Below are 20,428 nucleotides of genomic sequence, written 5' to 3' on the forward strand. Positions count from 1 at the left end.
GGGTATGGGTTCGATCCCTGGTCGGGGAGGTAAGATCCCGCAGGCTGTGTGGAGAGGCCAAAAAAAAAAAAATGTCTAAAAGTAAAGTTACCCAGGCTTCTTGTAGAGATGCAAAGGCATTTAGAAATGCAGCAAATTGACTAGAGAGAATAATCTCACTCTGGAATCCCACTGCTCATAGAAATCATGTTTTTTGCACATAGCAGGTGGAATTCCAACTGGCCTTTTATTATAGAAAATCCCAACAACTGTGGCTTCAACAAGATAGAAGTTGATTTTACCCCTTTGAGAACATTAATGATACTATTTGGGTGGAGGGGGGTTCACCTTGCCCAGTGTTCATTTCTTCCAGCATGCTGAGATCTTTTATTTACTGTTCTATCTTCCTTGCTGGAGGCCTTTCTCAGGTGTCTGGTGACCCTTGATTTTTCCACTTAAATGTAAGACAGGGGCCCAGAAACTAACTGGGAAGCTCTGAGTGTGTTGTGGGAGCTTGTTGACTTGGGCTTTCTTGGTAGGATAATCTAGTTGGGCCACCCTTTGGGGACTCCCTCGTCTGTATGTCTAGGCCCTTCCTCCAGAGGAATCTTGTAATATCTGGCCTGGGGGCGTGAGCCTGGCTGCTTGTGGTTTAGATGCCAAATAAGATGGGAAAATTAGGGGATCTCAATATTCACCATGTAGACTGAGTGGAAAAATTCCCTGGCTTCAGTGTGGTACCCCCTCCATTACAACTCAACCTGGCACCCCCGAGAGACCCCATCCTTCCATGGTAGGAAGGGGCAGTTGTTGGCTGTGGAAAAAAGATGAGGGCCTCTGGAGACCTAACTCCTTCTGCAGAAGCTTTCCAGCCCATTCTGTTTTAGCTCACTTTCATCCCACTGCTGCTGATACTGAAACTTTGGGGGATTCCGGAAGGTGTATGGGGTTGCTTCTCAGTTCTTCCCACAGAAAAGTCGAGAATTCAGCTTTCTTAGATTTATTAGGTCAACTTTTACTCCTCTGTGTTTTTTCTAGCTTCCAAAATTTCTCTCTCTCTCCCCTCTCCTATCGTCTTTTGCCTTGGGGGTATATGCCTTTACTATTATTTTAGTGAGATTTGGGGTGGGAGTAGACTGTAAGTATATGGGTTTAATATGCCATCTTAATCAGAAGCTTTCAGTATGGTTTGTATACCTTTGTCCCCCTACAAAGGTATCTTTATGGCTACAGCACATCTCTCCTTACATAATATGTCTTTCTTCCCTCTGTGTAGTTGTACTGCAAGATAAAGTGAAGAATTTTTACACTCGCCTGCCGTTCCAAAAGCTGACAGGGATTTCCATTAGAAACAAAGTGCCCATGTTTAACAAATCCATTTCCAATGGGTAAGCTGTTTCCATTCACTCCCGCCCCACTGCAATACTTAATAATGACCCTTCTGTTTTCATAAAGATGGTGATATATCAGTTAAAGGCACAAGCATAAAAGACTGAAAAACCCAAAGCCAAGGGTGAAAAAGTAATAAGGAGGTAACTATCTAAAAACCATGGCTAAGGTCAGTTACTAATAGTCAGCACAACATTTAGCCCTGAATATCTGGTCAGCTGACGCAAAAGGGAAACACTGACCCGTGTTTTATCAGTTAATACAAGTTATCAAGCATTGTAATAAATTGATCAGCGAAGTCTTCCTGTGCTGTGCTCGAAGTCCAGAGAGCAAGCAGAACTTTCAGCGGGACCATAGGCATATAACGACTTTAATTTATTTAATTTTTTCTTTAAAAAATGTATTTTATTATTGATTTAATTAGTCAGCCGTAATTTAGTTGTTTTCATTAAAGGTGATGTTTCTCTCCACCAGTCTGTGGATCTCACCCATCAGAATTACCAGGAGGACTTTTTAAAAAATGCATTCATTCCTGGGTCCTACCCTGGACCTACTGAATCAGCATTTACAGGGGGCTCAGGAATCTGAGTTTTAACTAAGCTCCCCCTGTTGAAGTTACAATTTGAGAGTCATTGATCTATGAATTGTTGATCTACGAAGTGTTGTTGGTTTATGAAACTATGCCATGCTGCTGGCATTTAAGATCTGCTTTTGAAAATGCAGATTAAAAGGTGATACAGGATAGTCTGCCTTGAGTTCTGGCTGGGCACCACCCATGCCGACAGGAAGGGGGACAAGAAGGAGGGTGGGAAACGGGGATCAGTCTGACCCTGGTGCTGGGATGGGCGCTGCGGGAGCAGAGCTTGTGTGTCTGGACTCAGGAAAGGGTCGTCATAGAGGGCAGGCCCCCAGAAGTCAGTGGTAGCGATTCAGCCCGCCCCATAGGTCCTGCCCAGCACAAACCTTCAGGCCTGCTCTTTTCCCCTCCCGCCAGCTTCTTCGAATGTGAACGACTGTGTGACGTGGACCCGTGCTGCACCGGCTTTGGCTTTCTGAACGTTTCCCAGTTAAAAGGTAATAATGGTAACTCCCTCTGGTCTGCATACAGCACTTTACAGTCTAGAAAACCCGTTCACATCTACAGTCTGATCTAATCCTCAGCACCTCCTCGTGTGGGTGGGGAAGAGTGCCCTTCATTCACAAATGGGAGGTGGGGGCTTGGAGAGGGGAGGTGGCTAATAAACATGGTAGCTGGGACATGGCTCCTGGCCCAGTGCCCAGTCAGCGTTACACGACTCTTCTCCCTGACCCAAGTAGCCTTCCTGCCATGGCTCACTTAGCTGTCTTCTGCTCAGCTTTCAAGACCTGGGTCAGGCAGCTTGGTAGGGTGAACTTTGGATCCATCCGTAGGATCTGCATTTAAATCTTGATTCTGGACAAGCGACTTAATCTCTCTGAGCCTTGGTTTTCTCATCTGTAAATAGGGATAGAAACGTTATCCTCTTCCTAGGGCTGAGTGAGGACGAAGGAGTATGATGCAAACACAGCCCCAGCATAGCCCTAGGCACACGACAGGTCTGTGCTGTCTCCATCGATGTCCTCTTTGGTCAGAAGCTCATTAGGGTAGCGGGTTTTTCATCATTGACTAAGATCGTCGCTGGAATGGTGTGCTGTACCTCAAAAGTCTGCTGAAGAATGAGTTTGCAGAATTCCTCTCGTTCCGTTAGAATCTTCCATCATGATCATTTCCCTGGTCCTCGTTATTTTTTGCTCCAGGAGGAGAGGTGACATGCCTAACTCTGAACAGCTTGGGAATTCAGATGTGCAGTGAGGAAAATGGAGGAGCCTGGCGCATCCTGGACTGTGGCTCTCCCGACACTGAGGTCCGCACTTATCCCTTCGGGTGGTACCAGAAGCCTGGTAAGTGATATTCTCCAAGCAGCTACATGGACATCTTTAGTCGACTGCTTCTCAACTTATGTTAGGATGATGTCCTTGGCCCCGGGAGGAGATTAGTCAGGATTCAGTAGGTGCAAGCAACAGAGACAGATTCTATTTAACTTAAGCAGAAGAGGGACGTATTGGAAGTCTGCTTGTAGACTCAAAGGAAAGATGTCCAACTAGGTCTCAGCTCCGTGGATGTATTCAGCAGGAGTGAATGGACAACCTCTTCAGTGTGACACTGTCTTCCTCAGTCTGCCCCAGAGGGTTTTGGTGGTTGTGTTCAAGCTTTAAATTTAAGGGAGAGAGTCTGGCCCTGGCCTGGTCCTTGCCCTAGAAATGAGAGTAACAGGATGGCTGACCTGAAGGAACCTTAGAGGTCTGTAACTTTGATTTCACATTCTGCATATCACCCAACACAATGCTTTGCCCAAAGTAGGAAAGGAGAGGAGAACTGACATTCCTCATGTGCCCACTGTGTGTCCGCATGTGTGCTGTGGCTTCTACACGGGTTATACAATATATTACTCAATGCCTCCATGGAGTAGACATTATTTCCTCCATTTTAAGATGAGGAGAGTATGGTGTAGACAGTGGAAGTTATTTGACCCAAACCACATAGCCGTCAAGAAGTATAGTCAGGTCGCAAACCCAGCTCTCAAGACTCCAGACTTCACTCTTCCCCTTTACCTGCTGCCTCCTGGCAGGTCTCCCATATGGCATGAGTGACTGTATGTGAAACTGTCTGGACACATTGCCTGAATGGTTTTCCCCCAGCTCAACTCAAACAACCATTTGACCAATAAACTGAAAAAATAAAGTTAATAAACGAAACCAGCAGTAGGTTGACCTCTTGTTCCAGAGCTATGTCCAGCCCGAGAGGCTTGGGATGGGGCTTTTTGGTGGAATCTGGTCCTTGACATTTGTTCATGAGCCTACTAATCCCCGAGACATTCTGTGGCTTCCAGGCAGAGTCTTTTGGGGTTGATTGTTACCAGGCTGAAAAGAATCTTCCTTGCGGATGTCTACTTTGAGCGTCCTGTGACTTGATCTGAGTTCACTCTATTTATTACTTTTATTTTATTTTAACATCTTGAATTGTTTTAAGAAGAACATCAGGAGTGTATGATGAAACATCCTCAGTGGGTTTCTATTTAGGGGGGAGGGATGTGCCATATAGAGGACGGGGAGTGAATGCCTGCCTAGGATGGTGGCCCTGCAGGAGATCCAGTGCCGGCTCTGGGTATTTAGGGCCTTCAGAACTGAACTCTCAGCCCACAATGCCTCCTCGCCCAGCTGTCCTCCCACACCTCTTCCCATCTCCTCACCCCACCGAAAGCTGGAAAATGTCATTTTTCATCTTTCTATTGCCTAGGGAAGAATTGGATAAAAAGAGGCGAAGAAATAATTCATTTGTTCAGAAATATGGGAATCATATCAGAGGGTTACAACATCTGGCAGGAGTTAGCAAGGAAAAGAACCCAAGGTGCTTATTGCCCCCACTTTTTCCATCTGTTCTGTTTCTTTTTATCTGACTGCACAGACCACTGACTTTTTCCAACGTATATTCTGTGGGGTCAGGCTGGGGACTCAGGAGTTCTGACCGAGAACTGCAGGGCAGGGAATTACAAATTCATTCAACAGACACTGACCGAATGTCAGCCATGCCCGGAGGCCTCTGGTTTTACAAATCTAGCCTCTAATCCCTGGGCTCTTACTGTGTGCCTGGCTGGATGCCAAGCACTTTATAAGTGTTATCTCACCTAATCCTCATAACCACTGTTAGCTGAGGTTCAGGGAGATTAAGTCACTTGCCCAAAGTCACACATAGCAGGAAAATGACAGAATTTGGACCCAGAATTTTTGGACCTAGTCAGAAAGAACTGGGTCCAAATAACCAACCATATAACCATATTATATGGCTATACTCAGCCATATGACATATTCACTGTGTTATATGGCTGAGTTGGAATAAGAAATGATTCCTGTCCTCCAGGCGCTCGCAACTTGAGGAGGAGTTACAGCCTGTAGATAAATAAGCCGTTCTAGCTCTGGATTGCTCATGTCGTAAATCTAGAAGTTTTCAAACTTTACTGAGTGTCCATACTGGGTCCTGCACTGTGCTGGGCACTAGGAAGTGTGGGGTTAATAAGATGTAGTCATTTTTTTCTTAGGCGCTCACATCCTAGTGAAGAAGATGCGGGCACATTTGATTAATTGTAGCATCATAGGCTCAGTACTAGAACAGTCATATGCATGAAGTGCTGTGGGAAGATGGGAGCAAGAAATTAATTCTGCTTCAGACTGGTGGAAATCCATTACTGAAAGCCTCCTACACCCTCCTTTATGCTTCAGGGACCACCTCCTGCAGGCTCTGGCCCGCTGGCCTGGAGCTGCCCAAGCAGGCAGGTTTTCACCCTGCATGCCGCCTGCTTTCTGTGTTTGGGTGAGTGGGGAGAAAAATCGAAAAATGCCAAAATGGCGTCAGTCTCTCAGGACCCGTAGGTGAGAAACACCTCGGGATGCACATGGCTTATGGCCATTCTGGTGTGAGTGACTCTGAATTTTCCATTTCAGAAGAGGGCCAGCTGCAGGGGTTCTGGTGGCCTGGTGTGACCCATGACTCTCCATCGGAGCAGAACTAGGTCCTCACTGGTCAGTCTTTTTCCCTTAAGTCGTCTTCACCACCCATTGCGGGTGGTGGGCTAAGTCTTAAGACTTGATGGATCATCTCCTCCTAAGACCCAGGCAGAGAAAAGGAACCTTACTCAGGGAAACTGGTTCGATAAATTAGACCATTCTCTCCGCTGGGTCATATTGACCTAGTGCAAAACCACCTTCCGATTTGTGATATATTTTGAGCCAAAACACACGCATCTTCTGGATTCTGAACCTTAGATGGTGGTGTATTCTGTTTTCTGTAGCAGACAAAACTTCCCTAGTGTAGCGTTGGAAAGTCCCAACAGGCAAGCTGACAGCGTCCTTACTTTCCCCACATCCTTATCTTTGTATTATTATTTTTTTAATTGAGTGGTTAGATTTTTTTTTTTTTTACATCTTTATTAGAGTATAATTGCTTTACAATGGTGTGTTAGTTTCTGCTTTATAACAAAGTGAATCAGTTATACATCACACACAATAGTAGGAAGTAGGGCCCCTGCAGGGCCAGGGAAGCCTGCACAGCGGGGGACCTGAGCCTTGAAGGATGACCTCTCTGTCAGCACAGGAGACACGGATTTTTTACAACGGAATTCTTGCAAAGAATTTCCGTTAATAGGCTTTGCCCTCACTTCAAATCCATGGTTTGGTCATTTAGTGTACTGGCATCTCTGTTGAGTGATGAGCACAGACCCCTGATTTGACTGCAGGCTGAGAGCCAGACACAAAGAAGGTAACACGGGTCCTGTTTCTGAAGAATGACACTGAGGAAGGGGAAAGGAAGGGCTATTTGCTCCTACTATGTGTCAAACACCATGGAAGCATCAGGGGTAGAAGGTCCTCCCCAAAAGCGTTTAGCTTGGCTGGGAAGGCAGAAGTGAGAGACATGGACGTCTCTCAAGCACTTACTAATGTCAGAAACAACTCTCCAGCACTCTCCCTGCATTCACTTACAACGCCTGTGGGGCTGGTACTCTCCTATCCCCTCACCAGGAGGTAATTATTCCCTCTGTATCAGAGAACTACTCAGCCCTGTGGCTTGTGTTACCGTGGGGGGGACCCACGGGGGCTTCTGAAGCAAAAAAGGGGAGCAAGAAATTTTGTTCTATAAGGGATTATGCAAAAGCCACTCTGGGGGAAAATCTGGGCGTAGATAAAGGAAAGCTGGGTGAAGGGCACAGTGGCCGCTGCGTAGGGATAGTGGGTGGGGTGGCCGTGGTCCTGCCCTGCAGCCCCGGGGGCCGCAGAGACCTGCACACGGGCAACATAACCCTGGTACTGGGCTGTGTTCTCAAAACAGAAGTGGGAGTTGAGTCTCCTAGGATCCAGGAGAGAGGCACAAACCTAGAGCAGGGAGCGCCCAGAGGGGCCCCCAGAGAGCCTGCAACCGTGTGCTTTCTGACTGCTGTCCACAGAGAACAGAAATTTGCATGGGTCTGAGCACCAAACTGAGAGGCTCAGGCCAAGCAATTATGATGCAAATGAGGCTGTTGGCAGCCACTTTCCAACAGCAGGACCCAACGAGGACGTATCTTAGCAACCAAGGTGGGAGTGCAGGGTAAGAAGGCTGCTCTGCAGTCCAGCTGCCCCAGAGCTCAGGGCTGCCTGGAGGGGGCGGCCTCTGGGGCACTGGTACCTGCTGCTCTCGGAGAACTGGGCTGCCATTCGCTCCGCAGCTGTGCGTGACTTGCAAGTGGGGCAGGATCTTTGGTTTGTTTACAAAGTCAAATGCGGCATCTAAAAAAAACAGCCGAAGCCTCACACTTCCTTTGTTCTTCTGTTAAGCAAATGTACTTGGACCCTGTAGCTATTCTAGATATGGGAAATGGAAAGGAGATGACCAGCTCTTCTCATTATGCCTCTCTGCAGCCCATGTAGAAACCACCACACGTAGGAGAATTTACTGTGCAATCCGCTCTTCACATCATCACTCACATCCCCTCAAGAGTGTCTGCCATTTACCTAGCACGGAGTGGGCTCCAGGGCTAGGCTAGTGTTTCGCAGGCAACATCTTATTTGGTCCCCAAAGAATGTGATGAGGTTGGGTCTATCCTTACCCGCATTCTCTGCTGTGCTGGCAAATGTGTTACAACTGGGGAGGGTGGCGGGGGCCCTGATTTGTTGTTTTGTAGCGGTTGCCACTTTCCGTGGTGTAAATACTCCAGCCACGGCCCATTTCATGCCACCAGCTTGATGTCACTGAAAGCAGACTGGGAAGAAGCAGAAGGGTTACCATCCATCTGTTTAACAAGCATGAATTAGCTGAGCAACTTGCTCAAGGTTACACGGTATGATTCTCTGTAAGGGCGTCCCCAGGGACGGAGTCCTTCCCAGGGGCTGAGGCTCAGTGCCCCGCGGCCCAGGGAAGCTGAGAACTTTCAGGGCTCAGCTATTCCTGTACAGTGAAGAAGGTCCCACCCAAAGGGCCGACAGCCCCCCGTCAGGAAACACTGATGGAGGATGAGGAAAGGTAAGTAGAGCAGCAGCAGCCCCAGAACTATGTGATGAATGCCTGGCTGAGACGCGCACACAGTAATTCTCCCTGCGGATGTGTGGCAGCTCGCCTCACTGTTCTCACAGCAGTAGACGTATACGGTTTCCAGTGTTTCGTTAGTGCTGTAAAAATGTTTCCTTTGCAAACCGAGCTTGCTTTGAATTTCCAGATAAATTTCCAGAAGCAGAATTACTGGGTCCAAGGGTGTGGGCATCTGAATGCCCTCGATGTAGATTCATCAGATTGTTTTCTGAAGATTGCACTGACTCTCAGGGTCTTTGCTCTGAGAAAGCAAAGATGGACATTTAAATAAACAAGCTGGGCCCCTGGGTGCTGTAGAGCATGGTGGGTGGTTCTGAGTCATTCTGAGTTTTGTGGGAGGAGCTCACAGAATGTTGGGTGACAGGAGCCTTAGCTCAGCAACCCTCAGAGTGAGTCCCTGGACCAGCAGGGTCAGCCTCACCTGGGAACGTGTTAGAAACGCCGGATCTCAGGCCCCAGCCCACACCTGCTGAACCAGACAGTCAGCGGATGGGGCCAACGTGGTGTGTGTCATCAAGCCCTCCAGGGGATTCCAATGTCTGCCAAAGGATGGGAACCAGGGCCATAGAATGATGACCAGGAGCAGGTGCTTCTAGGCAGATGGAGTCAAGCAGGAGAGACACACGACAGCTGGGGGCTCAAGAACTCAGGGAGGCTGGGTCGTGGCATGTCTGACCAAAGTGAGGAAGGCGGCGGAGGGGATGGGATGGGAGGGAACCCAAACCGGGACTTCGGGGACCAGAATAGAGCATGACTCTGACTCGAGGCTTTTCATGGAGGCAGACAAGGCCAAGAGTCAAGGACAAGGGTGTGTCACTGTGAAAGGGCGATATTAAGAGTGAATAGTGGGGCTTCCCTGGTGGCGCAGTGGTTGAGAGTCCGCCTGCTGATGCAGGGGATGCGCGTTCGTGCCCCGGTCTGGGAAGATCCCACATGCTGTGGAGTGGCTGGGCCCGTGAGCCATGGCCGCTGAGCCTGCGTGTCCGGAGCCTGTGCTCTGCAGCGGGAGAGGCCGCAGCAGTGAGAGGCCCGCGTACCACAAAAAAAAAAAAAAAAAAAAAAAAAAGAGTGAATAGTGGCCGGCATTTATTGAGTGCTTACTGTATGCCCAAAGGTTTACATACAACAACTCATCTAAGCCTCACAACCCTGAGAGAGGTACTGTCATTACCCCCATTTTACAGACAAGGAAACTGAGGACAGGGAGGTGAAGCAACTTGCTCAAGGTCACACAATCTCACCCTGGGTTGCTGACCCTTGACTGTGAGCCCCACCCATGACCCTTGACCCCTGACCATGCTACACCATAGCTCAGAGAGGGAGAAGATCTGACAGCACTCCTAGTTTGGGCCACTGGAAGAAAAGGATGCTGAGGCTTTGAAGATTTTGATTTGTTCAGTAAGGGAAGAGGAAGGGGAAGGGGATAATGGGCACTCACGGGTCACCTGCTGGGTCTGCACGGTTTCTCATTTAATTCTGACATGATCCTCATGTGCCAACGCCAGAACTGGGTACAGAGGAAGCCAGGTAACTTGTCCATCTGCCCTGCTTCTAAGAGGCATATGGAGGTTCGAGCCCAGCTCTGTCTGCCCTCCTACTCCAGGCTCCATCCACCTGCCACACAGCCTGTGGTGAATAGCGGCCGTCTAGTGAGTTCTCACCCTGTGTCTGGCCCTACACTACCTCCTGTCATGCCCACAGCCATTCTCAGCATATGTTGTGTCATCCTCAGTGTACAGATGTGGAAACTGAGGCCCAGAGAGGCTAAGTGCCCTCCCTGAGTGAGTCAGTTAAGCCATGGTGGTGGGCGTTTCACTTGTTCACTGTGTGTCCCTGGGTGCTCACTCTCTGGAACATGGTAGGTCTGCACTTCTTCACCGCTGGCTTTGGAAAACGATGTGAAGATGACGAGTGCTGTGTGTCACTCGTCGGCAAAGCTGTGAGAGCAGGAGTGAGGTCCCCTGCCGCAGCGTCTGTGAGGCAGGGGCTTGATGGCGCCTCCCCGGCCTGGGCCTCGAGGGAGGGTGACACAGAGGAGAGAAAGCAGCCCAGCTGCAGTGAGCGTGTGGTGCCAGGTTGGTTTAAGCCCCTGAGATGTCAGGACGTCCCTTCAGCACAGCCTAGCCCGTTCTGACCAGGCGGGAGTGGTGCCGGGCACTGTGGGCCCACCGTCTGCCTTCCAAGTTTGACTTTTCTGTCACCAGGTTGGACCTCTAGTCTGCCTTTCAGGACTCAATGATCGAAAGGGTGAAAAAGAGCTAAAGGGCTGCCGTTGTCTTCTTTTGCAGTTGCTCAAAATGACGCTTCCGGTTTTTGCCCTTCGGTGGCTTTGCCTCCCCTCACAGAGAGCGGTAAGTTCATTGTCTTCCTAATTTCTCCGATGTGATGCGGCCTCATCTTTCTCCTTGCTTTTGTCCCGTAGTTTATAGCTCCCACGACCCTCTCACATCCATGAACTCAAGCCCCTCTCAGTTCACACATGCATAGAGAGGGCCAATGCCAGCAGCACATCGCAGCAGTTTACATGCCAGCCAAGGAGCGCGTCCACCTGGCCGCAGAGCGCAGCGGGAGCCCAGTCCTCCTGCTTTTCATTCTAAGGTTTGTTGCACCCTGTTGTGTAGTGACTAGGCCTGCACAAGCCCGGGGCCGTGTCAGGAAGAGTAGCGCTTGGGAACTATGTGCAGAGGAGTCGGGGCTCCGAGCCGTCGGTGCCCCGTGCGGCACAGTGACATCTGAGGCCGGGCGCTGGCCCTGATCCCAGGAGCACCACCTGGGCTGAGGCTGCCATCGCCTTCTGATCCCAGGAGCACCACCTGGGCTGAGGCTGCCATCGCCTTCTGCACATGGCACCGTCCCCACCACACACACCCTGTCTGGCGGCAGGAAGCGCGGGGCGGTGGTCGCCATGGGACCGGGCAGGGCAGCGTGGGCTTCGCTGCATGTCCCTTTTCTGCTTCCCCTTAGTCAGGAAATGAGAGGCTGTCATCATTCCTGTCCTGTGACATGATGTCTGAGGGGCACTAGATGTCTGTCATTATGGTCCTGGCTGAAGGGACAACATGTAGCTCGCGTAGGAGAGAATCATTTGTCATCAAGGCTGGGCTGAGAGTATAAATGTCCTCAACCATGTTGTCACTTCCTTCCCTCAGTTACAAGAGCTGACTTAGTGTGTATTTTTTTCCCCTGAGCATTCTGTACAGAATATCGATGTCTACATAATATCGATGTCTACAGAATATCGATGTCTCTAAGACATTTGATCTTCACACCAACCTCAAGGGGCAGGTCCTATTTTCCTATTTGTTAATTACAGAAAAATTCAAACAATGCTGAAATACAGAAGGAAAAAATCACAGAATTATTTAGAAGTTACTCCATGTCAGTTCATACATCGGTTTATTTCCTAATCTCCTTAGACTTTTCTGTATGGAAAAGTAGTTGTAATCTTGCTACAATGTTACGTGTCTTGTTTTTACCTAATATTGCATCATGTGTATATTTCCAAACAGTTATATATGTCTAAGCCATTCATGTATGCATGGGTGTATTCATTCATTCATTCATTCATTCATCTGTCTATGTTCTTCCCCTTAAAATGTTCCCAATCTGGTGACGAAGAAACAAAGACAGTACAGTGATCAACCACGGTTGTCACATTATCCTACTAGGTCGACGCACTTTCGTTCACTAACTCATTCCTCTATTTCTGGGCATTTGATTGTTTTTGACTCTTCACTATTACGAAAATACCACAAGAATACCTTGGTACATAAAGCTCTTTCCAATGTTGAGATTATTTCCTGGGGGCAGACTCTCCAAAGCAGAATTACTGGGTTTGAAAACTCTAGATTTTTTGACTCTAGATCTATATTGCCAAATTAGTCCCAAACACTTGTTTGTTGTTGCAGACTTACTAGCAGTGAATCAAAGTGGTTTCTTTTTTGTTGTTGTTTTTTTAATAAATTTATTTATTTTATTTATTTATTTTTGGCTGTGTTGGGTCTTCGTTGCTACGCATGGGCTTTCTTCAGTGGCAACAAGTGGGAGCTACTCTTCATTGCAGTGCACGGGCTTCTCATTGCGGTGGCTTCTCTTGTTGCAGAACACAGACTCTAGGTGCTTGGGCTTCTGTAGGTGTGGCTCGCGGGCTTTAGAGCACAGGCTCAGTAGTTGTGACACACGGGCTTAGTTGCTTCGCATGTGGGATCTTCCCAGACTAGGGATCGAACCTGTGTCCCCTGCATTAGCAGGCGGATTCTTAGCCACTGCGCCACCAGGGAAGTCCCTCAAAGTGGTTTTTTTTCCATCATGTGCTTAGAATCCTTAAGTATTATCACTAAAAATATCATTTATTAAATTTACGGATAAAGAAAACTTCCGTACCTAATGTCAAATGCATATATTAGATAGGAATCGATCAACACATAAACCTCTTCAGGTGATTTTACAATGCTTCCAGTCTGTTTTTGCTAAAATTTGTATTACTGAGACTTGAGTTACTAACAAAAGAAAGAAAAGGTGTAGAATTCCACATCTCCCTTCACACACACACAAAGTCTATGGAGCTGAGTAGATGTTTTGAAGGCGGAATGAGATGTCACGGTATTTTCAAATGTGCCTTTGACGAGTGTGATCTGAAAGCAGGAGAGATGGGGGGCCGACATTCCACGTGTGCTTAGAGCTTCCAAGTTGGAATTAAGAGGTTGAGCATGTTCCTTTGACGGGAGTCAGAGGGAGGACATCATTCTGCCCTCGGGGTATTGGTATGTCTATGTGATTGTGACATGGATTGTGTGCGTGTGCACGTGTGTGTGTGCTCACACTTGCATGTATATACCAAGCATACGTAAAACCCTCATCTTTATGCACTTTTTATTCGGGGAGAAAAGGAAATATTTATTAAATACCAAGCAGTTCATAAATCATTTAATGCTCAGAAGAAAGTTAGATGGTAACAAGGTCAATTTTTCAAATAAGGAGATTGAAGCTCTGTTAGGTTAAATGATCAAGCTGGGATTGGAACCCACATGTGCCTGCCTGGCCCCCCTCAGAGTTAGATGAAAATATTTGGTTTGAACTTCTGGAAAGGGTGACAGAGATGGACTTCCCAGCCCCAGACTTGTCGGGAGACCTAAAGTCTCAGCCTTGTTTCTTTTATGAGATTGTGTGTATAAGCTGCCCATTCAAAGCCTCTTTGAAAATGGGATTCTGATGAGCTGATTGGTCGATGGGGATGGTGAAGCCCAAGGTGGCTTGTGAAATCTCAGGGGCCTGTCTTGGGTACATACACTCTAAACGCTTGGTCTATGTTGCTCCCGAGAACGCTTCAGACACATTAACGGGTGGGGGGCGGGGTTTGAAGACAGCGGGAGTTTGTCAAATGGGTGTTTCAGAAAGTCTTTCCAAAGACACTGCACGTGCAAAGGCCCAGGACCACAAAACAGCCTGAGGCATTCAGACATTGGAAACGGTCCAGGGTGGTGGGCCTAGGGCTGTCAGTGGGAGAGGCAGAAGATGATCAGTAGAGAAATGCTGTAGCTTGAACATGGAGCCGGCGTGGGACTTCGTACTGGGTTTGGAACTAGACCTTGGCAAGGTCTCTTGGGAGCGCTAGGGTGGGCACGAACAGAGAAGCGTGTTATGGCAAAACAGATTCCTCTTTCACTTCAATTTAGTTCAATCTGGTGAATATCTATTTTGGAAAATGGTATTGGTATGTCTATGTGATTGTGACATGGATTGTGTGCGTGTGCACGTGTGTGTGTGAATTGTCACTTACGTTCCAGGAAAGGTGTGCTGTGTTGAAGGTCTTGTTTGCAAAGAGAGTATCCCACCTACTAATTAGGAGAAAGGCACAGGAAGAAAGAATTTAAGGAGATGAGCCACTTACCAAAGTGAAGGCACTTCCAGTGGCAGTGGGAGCCTGGGGAAGGCTCCCCCCAAATTCACCACAGACAGTGAAAGCACCCAGGCACATCATGGCCAGTCTGTGCCATAAAGGCCAGTGTGCATTTGTCAGATGGCCAGGAGGGGGCAGGGGGCATCCTGGGCAGAGGGCAGTGCATGGACAGAATCCCGGGGCCTGCATTAGCATCGCACGTGCAGGGAAATACAGGTAGCTTAGGACTGCAGGGCCAGGAGGGAGGCTGGACAGGGAGGGGACTGGGGCCAAACATTCGAGTGCCTTGGGTACCACAAATCCTTGAAGGGTTTTAAGCAGTTCCATAATGAGCTTTAAAATGACTCAAACGCTCCCCCTTTGGGCTGTGTGGAAGATGCACTGGTGCCTGACGAGCGAGGCTTTGAGAGAACGAGGACAATTGCGTCGTCTGTATGTAGAGTGCCGTTGTACGCTCTTTAGGGAAACGTTGTATGCTTTTTTAAACGGGCAAAACAGTAAAGGTGATATTTCTTCATAAGAGAAAATGTCCATTGCTTCTTAAAAGACCCATGACAACCCAGCTCAGGGTTAGCATGAGATGTCTTTTCAGATGTTGGACCCTGTCTGTAGAATGACCACTGTCTGCCCCCTCCTGCAGGCCAAATGGGGGGCGGGGAGGTCTTCCAAGGGCTAATTCCCAGGAGAATTGACGTTTTGCTTGTCATCCACTATCGCAGAAGCTCTTCTCTTAGAGGTGCCATTGAAACAAATTTAGATTATCTAGAGTATTTAGATTGCAAGCGAGGGGAAAACACAGATGTGAGTCTTTAAAAAGTTATACCTGTACTCTTAAGTTCCTTTCACCTGAGGAACTTCAAAATACCCTTTAAAAAATGCCCCAGCCCTTGACTGTGATCACAGGTTGCTACCAGCAGATCGAGGCTGTGGGTGAAGCGGCAGTTGAGAGGGTGTGACGCATGGCTGAGAGGGATGCCTGGTGAAAGTTTGCCCTGCTCAGCGTCACCGGCCTGGAGCCCAGTGACAGTAACAAAGCTGTCCCTGGGTATATGGAGATAGAAGTGGCCACACCAGCAGTCTTTTTTGGGACCTGCGATTTGTAGTCAATCACTTTTGTCTGCCTTGCCTCTGGCTTTTCACAGCTGTGCCAAAGGGTTGATAGAATTCAGTTGATCTTTTCTGCAAATATTTTCCAGTAAGCTGGAGACAGAGTCGTGTGATCCTAAAAAATGTCAGCACTGGCAGGAGTGTGTGCATCATCTAATTGAGGGAAACATCGGGGCATTCTGGTGTGGAGATGAGATTTGAAGTCCGTCTGCCCAGCTTCCAATCCTGTTCCATCACTTAACACATGGGTACTCTGGGGCCAGATTCCTCAGCCTTGGCCTTCGTAAAATGAGGATGATGGTGAAAAGTAAGAAATGTCAACCTAGTAGGCTTGTGTTGTGGAATAAAGTAGAAGGCTCGGCACAAAACCTGATAAGAGTGGGTGTTTAAGAAATGTCAGTAATAGTGCCCAAGTCCAAACCCATCTTTTTATAGAGGAGGAAACTGAGGCAGAGAGAGAGAAAGTGACTCTCCCAAGTCACAGCCAGTTAAGGGCAGAGCTATAAAATCATGAATTTTTATATTCCTAGGTATTGAGTGACTTAATATGTCAATCACTATGCTAAATGCTTTCCATATTTTAATCCCCACAACTGCCCTAGGCAGTGTGCACCATTATGTCCATTTTACAGATTTGGAAACTGAGGGTCAGAAAGGCCCAACGTCACATAACTAATGAATGGTAGAGCTGGGGTTCAAACCCAATCTGAATCCAAATCCAGAGTCTCCCCACTGAAGATGCTGACTGTTGCTGGTTGGGTTCCTCAGGAATCAGACTCTGAGTTCAGTATGCAGGTCATTTTTTAAGGGAATGGAATCAAGAGGGGTGGGAGAGGGAAAGAGAAGGGCAGAGGGAGAACTTGAGCTTCAGTGTAGCCTTAGAGGAGGCCTCAGCTGACCTCTAGGGATGCTGGGACGATCTTCAAAATTGTTATGCCCTCACGTTGGTCACTCACTGATACGGGCTGCCCTTCTAGGGGGTCACTCTCCCTGCAGGGGCTGACAGTGGGGTCTATCTGCCAGCAGCCCTCCTAGTAGCTGGGGAAGAGCCCTTCATTAATGAAGGGGGATCTGGAGGACATCACAGCCTGCAGCCTAGTGGTGTTATACTTTAATAATCTCATCTGGGGCTTCCCTGGTGGCGCAGTGGTTGAGAGTCCGCCTGCCGATGCAGGGGACACGGGTTCGTGCCCCGGTCTGGGAAGATCCCACATGCCGCGGAGCGGCTGGGCCCGTGAGCCATGGCCGCTGAGCCTGCGCGTCCGGAGCCTGTGCTCCGCAACGGGAGAGGCCACAACAGTGAGAGGCCCGCGTACAGCAAAAAAAAAAAAAAAAAAAAATAATCTCATCTGGGGCACATTTGAGGGTGGAATGGGTGCTGTTAAAACTGTGCAGGCTGCCCTGCACCAACCCTGGGGCATTGTCACCTGCCTGCTGTAGCCACGAGTCTGGTGGTGCATTAGCCCACACAAGCTAATTCTTAATCCCTTTGGTCCTTGGGCTGAAAGGGCCATGTGAGCAGGCACTGACTCCAAAATTGCCTAATGTTTGTATAAAACTTAAATCTCCTTTCCAAGTATGCACAGAGCTGATGTGCGCACACACAGACACAGACACACACACACAAACACACACTTTCTCTCTGGACCTCACGGTGTACACTCTGTCCCTACTTCACGGGAAGTGCTGTCCAGGGGAAGATCCCGTATCCCAGGGCCCATCAAGGTGAGGCTGGCAGGCACGCACTCTTTCCTACCTTCAGTCTGTCAAGAGTGCTGGGACTAGTTGGTAGCTGCGTGCCCAGACTAACACGTGCGGCCAGGATGCACATCTGCCACGGCCCCGAGGCGCCTGGGTAGCTGTAACTGGCAGGGCTGAGTGTGCTCTGGGCACAGCCTTACATGTGGCAGCTCCCCTGAACCACTTCTCTGCTTCTCTGAGACCCAGGGGCTGTGATGGAAGAACAGCTGGCAAACTGGGATCACAGCCACGGCAGACTGAAGGAAAGTGGGACACGTGGGGAAACTGGGCCCCAGCTTGGAAGGCTTCACTTCTCTCCACGAAGCAGGAGGGAGCCTCCGGCCAGCTGGTGAGGTGCTGGATTTGGGACACAGTTATAGTTCCTTCTGCCTCGGCTGCCATTCCCCTGTTCATTCGCTTATTCATTCAACAGGTGTTTAGTGAGCGCTTACTCTGTGCCTGGCACTGGGTGCTGGGGCTACAGCAGTGAACAGAGCCTCAGAAAGCCCGGCCCCATGGAGCCTTCATCCTAGTACCTCTTCAGGGCTGGCTCCTCCTCTGCTCTGAGCTAACATCACCGCCTCAAAGAGACCCCCCTGACCACCCCATCAAAGCAGCCTCTTCAGCACTCTGTACCCCTTCACCTTGCTTTATTGTCTTCTTATCTTTTTGCTATGAAATCTTCTCACTTGTTTACTTCTTGAGTATTCGTTTGCCCTCCTCTAAAAAGGAAGCCGCAGAGGGCAGGGACTTTATCTGGCTTGTTCACTGCTATTTTAGCTCTTAGAAGAATGACTGGTACCTAGTCAGTTCTCAAGAAATAGTTACCAAATGAATGAATATATTTTTCTTGCTTGCTTGCTTGCCAGATTTCGTGCTCCAAAGGGCAGTTATTTTGTAATTCATGGTTTGATCCTAAACACTTAGCAAAGTGTCTAGTAGACTCTCAGTCTTATTTTATTTATAATTGTTTGGTTTTTTTAAAAAAGAAAAAAATATATAAATGTTCACTTTGCTCTAGGTTAATATTTAAAACCAACAGTGATTCAATTAATGCTTGTTGAAAGAATGAATAAACGAATGAATGGTAGCCACATGAATGGATTGGAACACACATGGGATACAGGAATCCTATCTTTGCCACTCCTTAGGTATGGGAACTTGACTAATTTAAAAGATACTTGTGAATCTCAGTTGTCTCACCTATAAAATGGAGGTGATGATGTTTTCAAAGAGACTGTTATTAAGCTGGAAGGATATATTATATGTAAAATTGCTGCACCCAATGTCTGGTGAAGGCTGACTGTGTTGGAATAGCTAGATTAAGTCAAGCACTGCCAGTTCTAAGGGATCCTTTTCACAGGTCATCTTTGTGAATGCTGCCCCTGCAATTGTACAGTATACAACCTGTGCATATGTACATAGTGGGCCTGGGAGGCATTTGATCAATGTTTGCTGAATAGTTGTGTCTTAAACCTTTGTTAGATCTTTGAGGCTGGAGAAAACAGAGGATTTACCTTGATAACTACCTCCCCAGACAACAACAGTTTTGTACCATCAAGGGTTTATTTGCTCGACTGAGTTGAAGGGAGTAGAACCAAGAACAAAATATGCCCACCTAGGACCTACCTTCTTTTTAATATAATATTTTCTCCAAGAGTGGTAACATTTTAACAAGTGGGTAAACCAGAAAGATTTTGTTTTTAAGGAAATTCAGACCATTTGCTAAGCATTTGGGGGAAAATATTTTAGACGGTTTTTTACCCTTCCTAGGAGCCCTCTAATCATTCTGAGTAGCTGACTATGGATTAGACCATTCCTGAATGCAATCCATCAACAGTGGTAGATTTCCTTTAGTTTTATAGATTATAACAATTTTAGCTGTTGATTTAAAAAGGTAATACTATGTTACCAATGGCTACACAGTTTTCTTTAACTAAAAAAAATTTTTTTAATGATCCTTTGGTCATTCTTCATTGATTTTTTTCCCCCCACTGTTGAGTCTGTGCTGAATTCTCTGGCCTCCTTGGTGGAACTGAATTCAATTTACCAAGGAAGCAATCACCTTCCCTCCCCCATGAGTAAAGTCCAGGAGGGGAGAGGAGCCTAGCACGGGAGAGACCGGGGGAGGGGCTTCAGTATAGACAGAGCATCTGGCGTCATGGGAGGGGCAGTGGGTGATGAGGTGAGAGGCGATGGGGTCAGAGGACGGAGGAAGAAGTCGTGGTGTGTCCTGCTGGGATGGAGCAAGGTGGAGAGGATACGCTCCCCGTTAGTGGGGTATTCAAGCATGTTGGAGATTCCCTCACTGTGCGGGGGGGGGGGGGGCTCTAAGTTTCTCTTTTAAGTTTTCTATTTTGGTCATTCTAACGATTGGCTCAGTTATGCTTTAAGGTGTTTTGGTTTTTTTTCTTCTGTTTTTGTGATAACTTACCCACAGACAAGCAGACGGCTCCTGGCAGATGTTTTGAGAAGCAGAAGCAATGAAGCAGAGGGACCTTGGCACTGGGCGAATCTGGGTTTCAATTCCAGTTCTATTCCTCCTCTGTGTAATGGGGGCCAGTCACTTCACTGCTCTGAGCCTTGGGCTCCTTGAGGCAGAGTTTTCATAATATCACCTACATCCACAAGTTGCTGTGAGATCTGGAGGAAGGCGTGTAAGGCAGGTGCTTAGTGCAGTGCCTAGCGTGCCTAGTGGATGCATGCTGAGTGGCGACAGCAGCAGGGGCCCTACCCTCACACTGACTGGAGAGGCAGAGGGCGGGAGTGCAGTGTTGGGAGTTTGCCCACCCGGGTTCAAACCAGCTGTCAGACCTTGTGCAAGTTACCTACAGTCCACTCAGAGGTCAGGATGGCCTCCGTCCCACGCTCTTGTTCAGTGTCTCTGGGGAAGCCTCGGCATCATTGGAATTACTTTACTCAGCTCACATTGGTTCTTATATGCATCTGTGCCTCCAAATTCCTGCAATTTCCCCCAGCTCCCTGGGATCACTCACAATGACCCCAAGAAAGAGGAATTCAGATGCTCTCAGTAACCCATTTAGCATGCCACCTCCCAGGTAGCCTTTGCATGTGGGTGGAATTTGGGGGGTTCCACTTGACCGGAGTCAAACTTCCTAGAGAGAAATCAGATTCAATCTGAGCCTTTGAATTTCCACTAGGAATTTTGCTTGCAATGC

The 20,428-nt window shown here is 48.1% G+C and overlaps 1 protein-coding gene across 1 annotated transcript in view; it reads left to right on the top strand.

Annotated features, from left to right (window-relative positions):
- Positions 1-20,428, top strand: part of TG (thyroglobulin) — a 243,760-nt gene that overhangs the window by 95,143 nt on the left and 128,189 nt on the right. Inside the window, exons 32-35 of the mRNA XM_065895070.1 lie at positions 1,256-1,367; positions 2,363-2,442; positions 3,145-3,288; positions 10,792-10,854. Of these exons, the coding sequence (XP_065751142.1) occupies positions 1,256-1,367; positions 2,363-2,442; positions 3,145-3,288; positions 10,792-10,854 (399 nt within the window). The remainder of the gene's footprint in view (positions 1-1,255; positions 1,368-2,362; positions 2,443-3,144; positions 3,289-10,791; positions 10,855-20,428) is intronic.

This window comes from Phocoena phocoena, chromosome 17 (assembly GCF_963924675.1).
Source record: "Phocoena phocoena chromosome 17, mPhoPho1.1, whole genome shotgun sequence".
Lineage (NCBI taxonomy): Eukaryota > Metazoa > Chordata > Mammalia > Artiodactyla > Phocoenidae > Phocoena > Phocoena phocoena.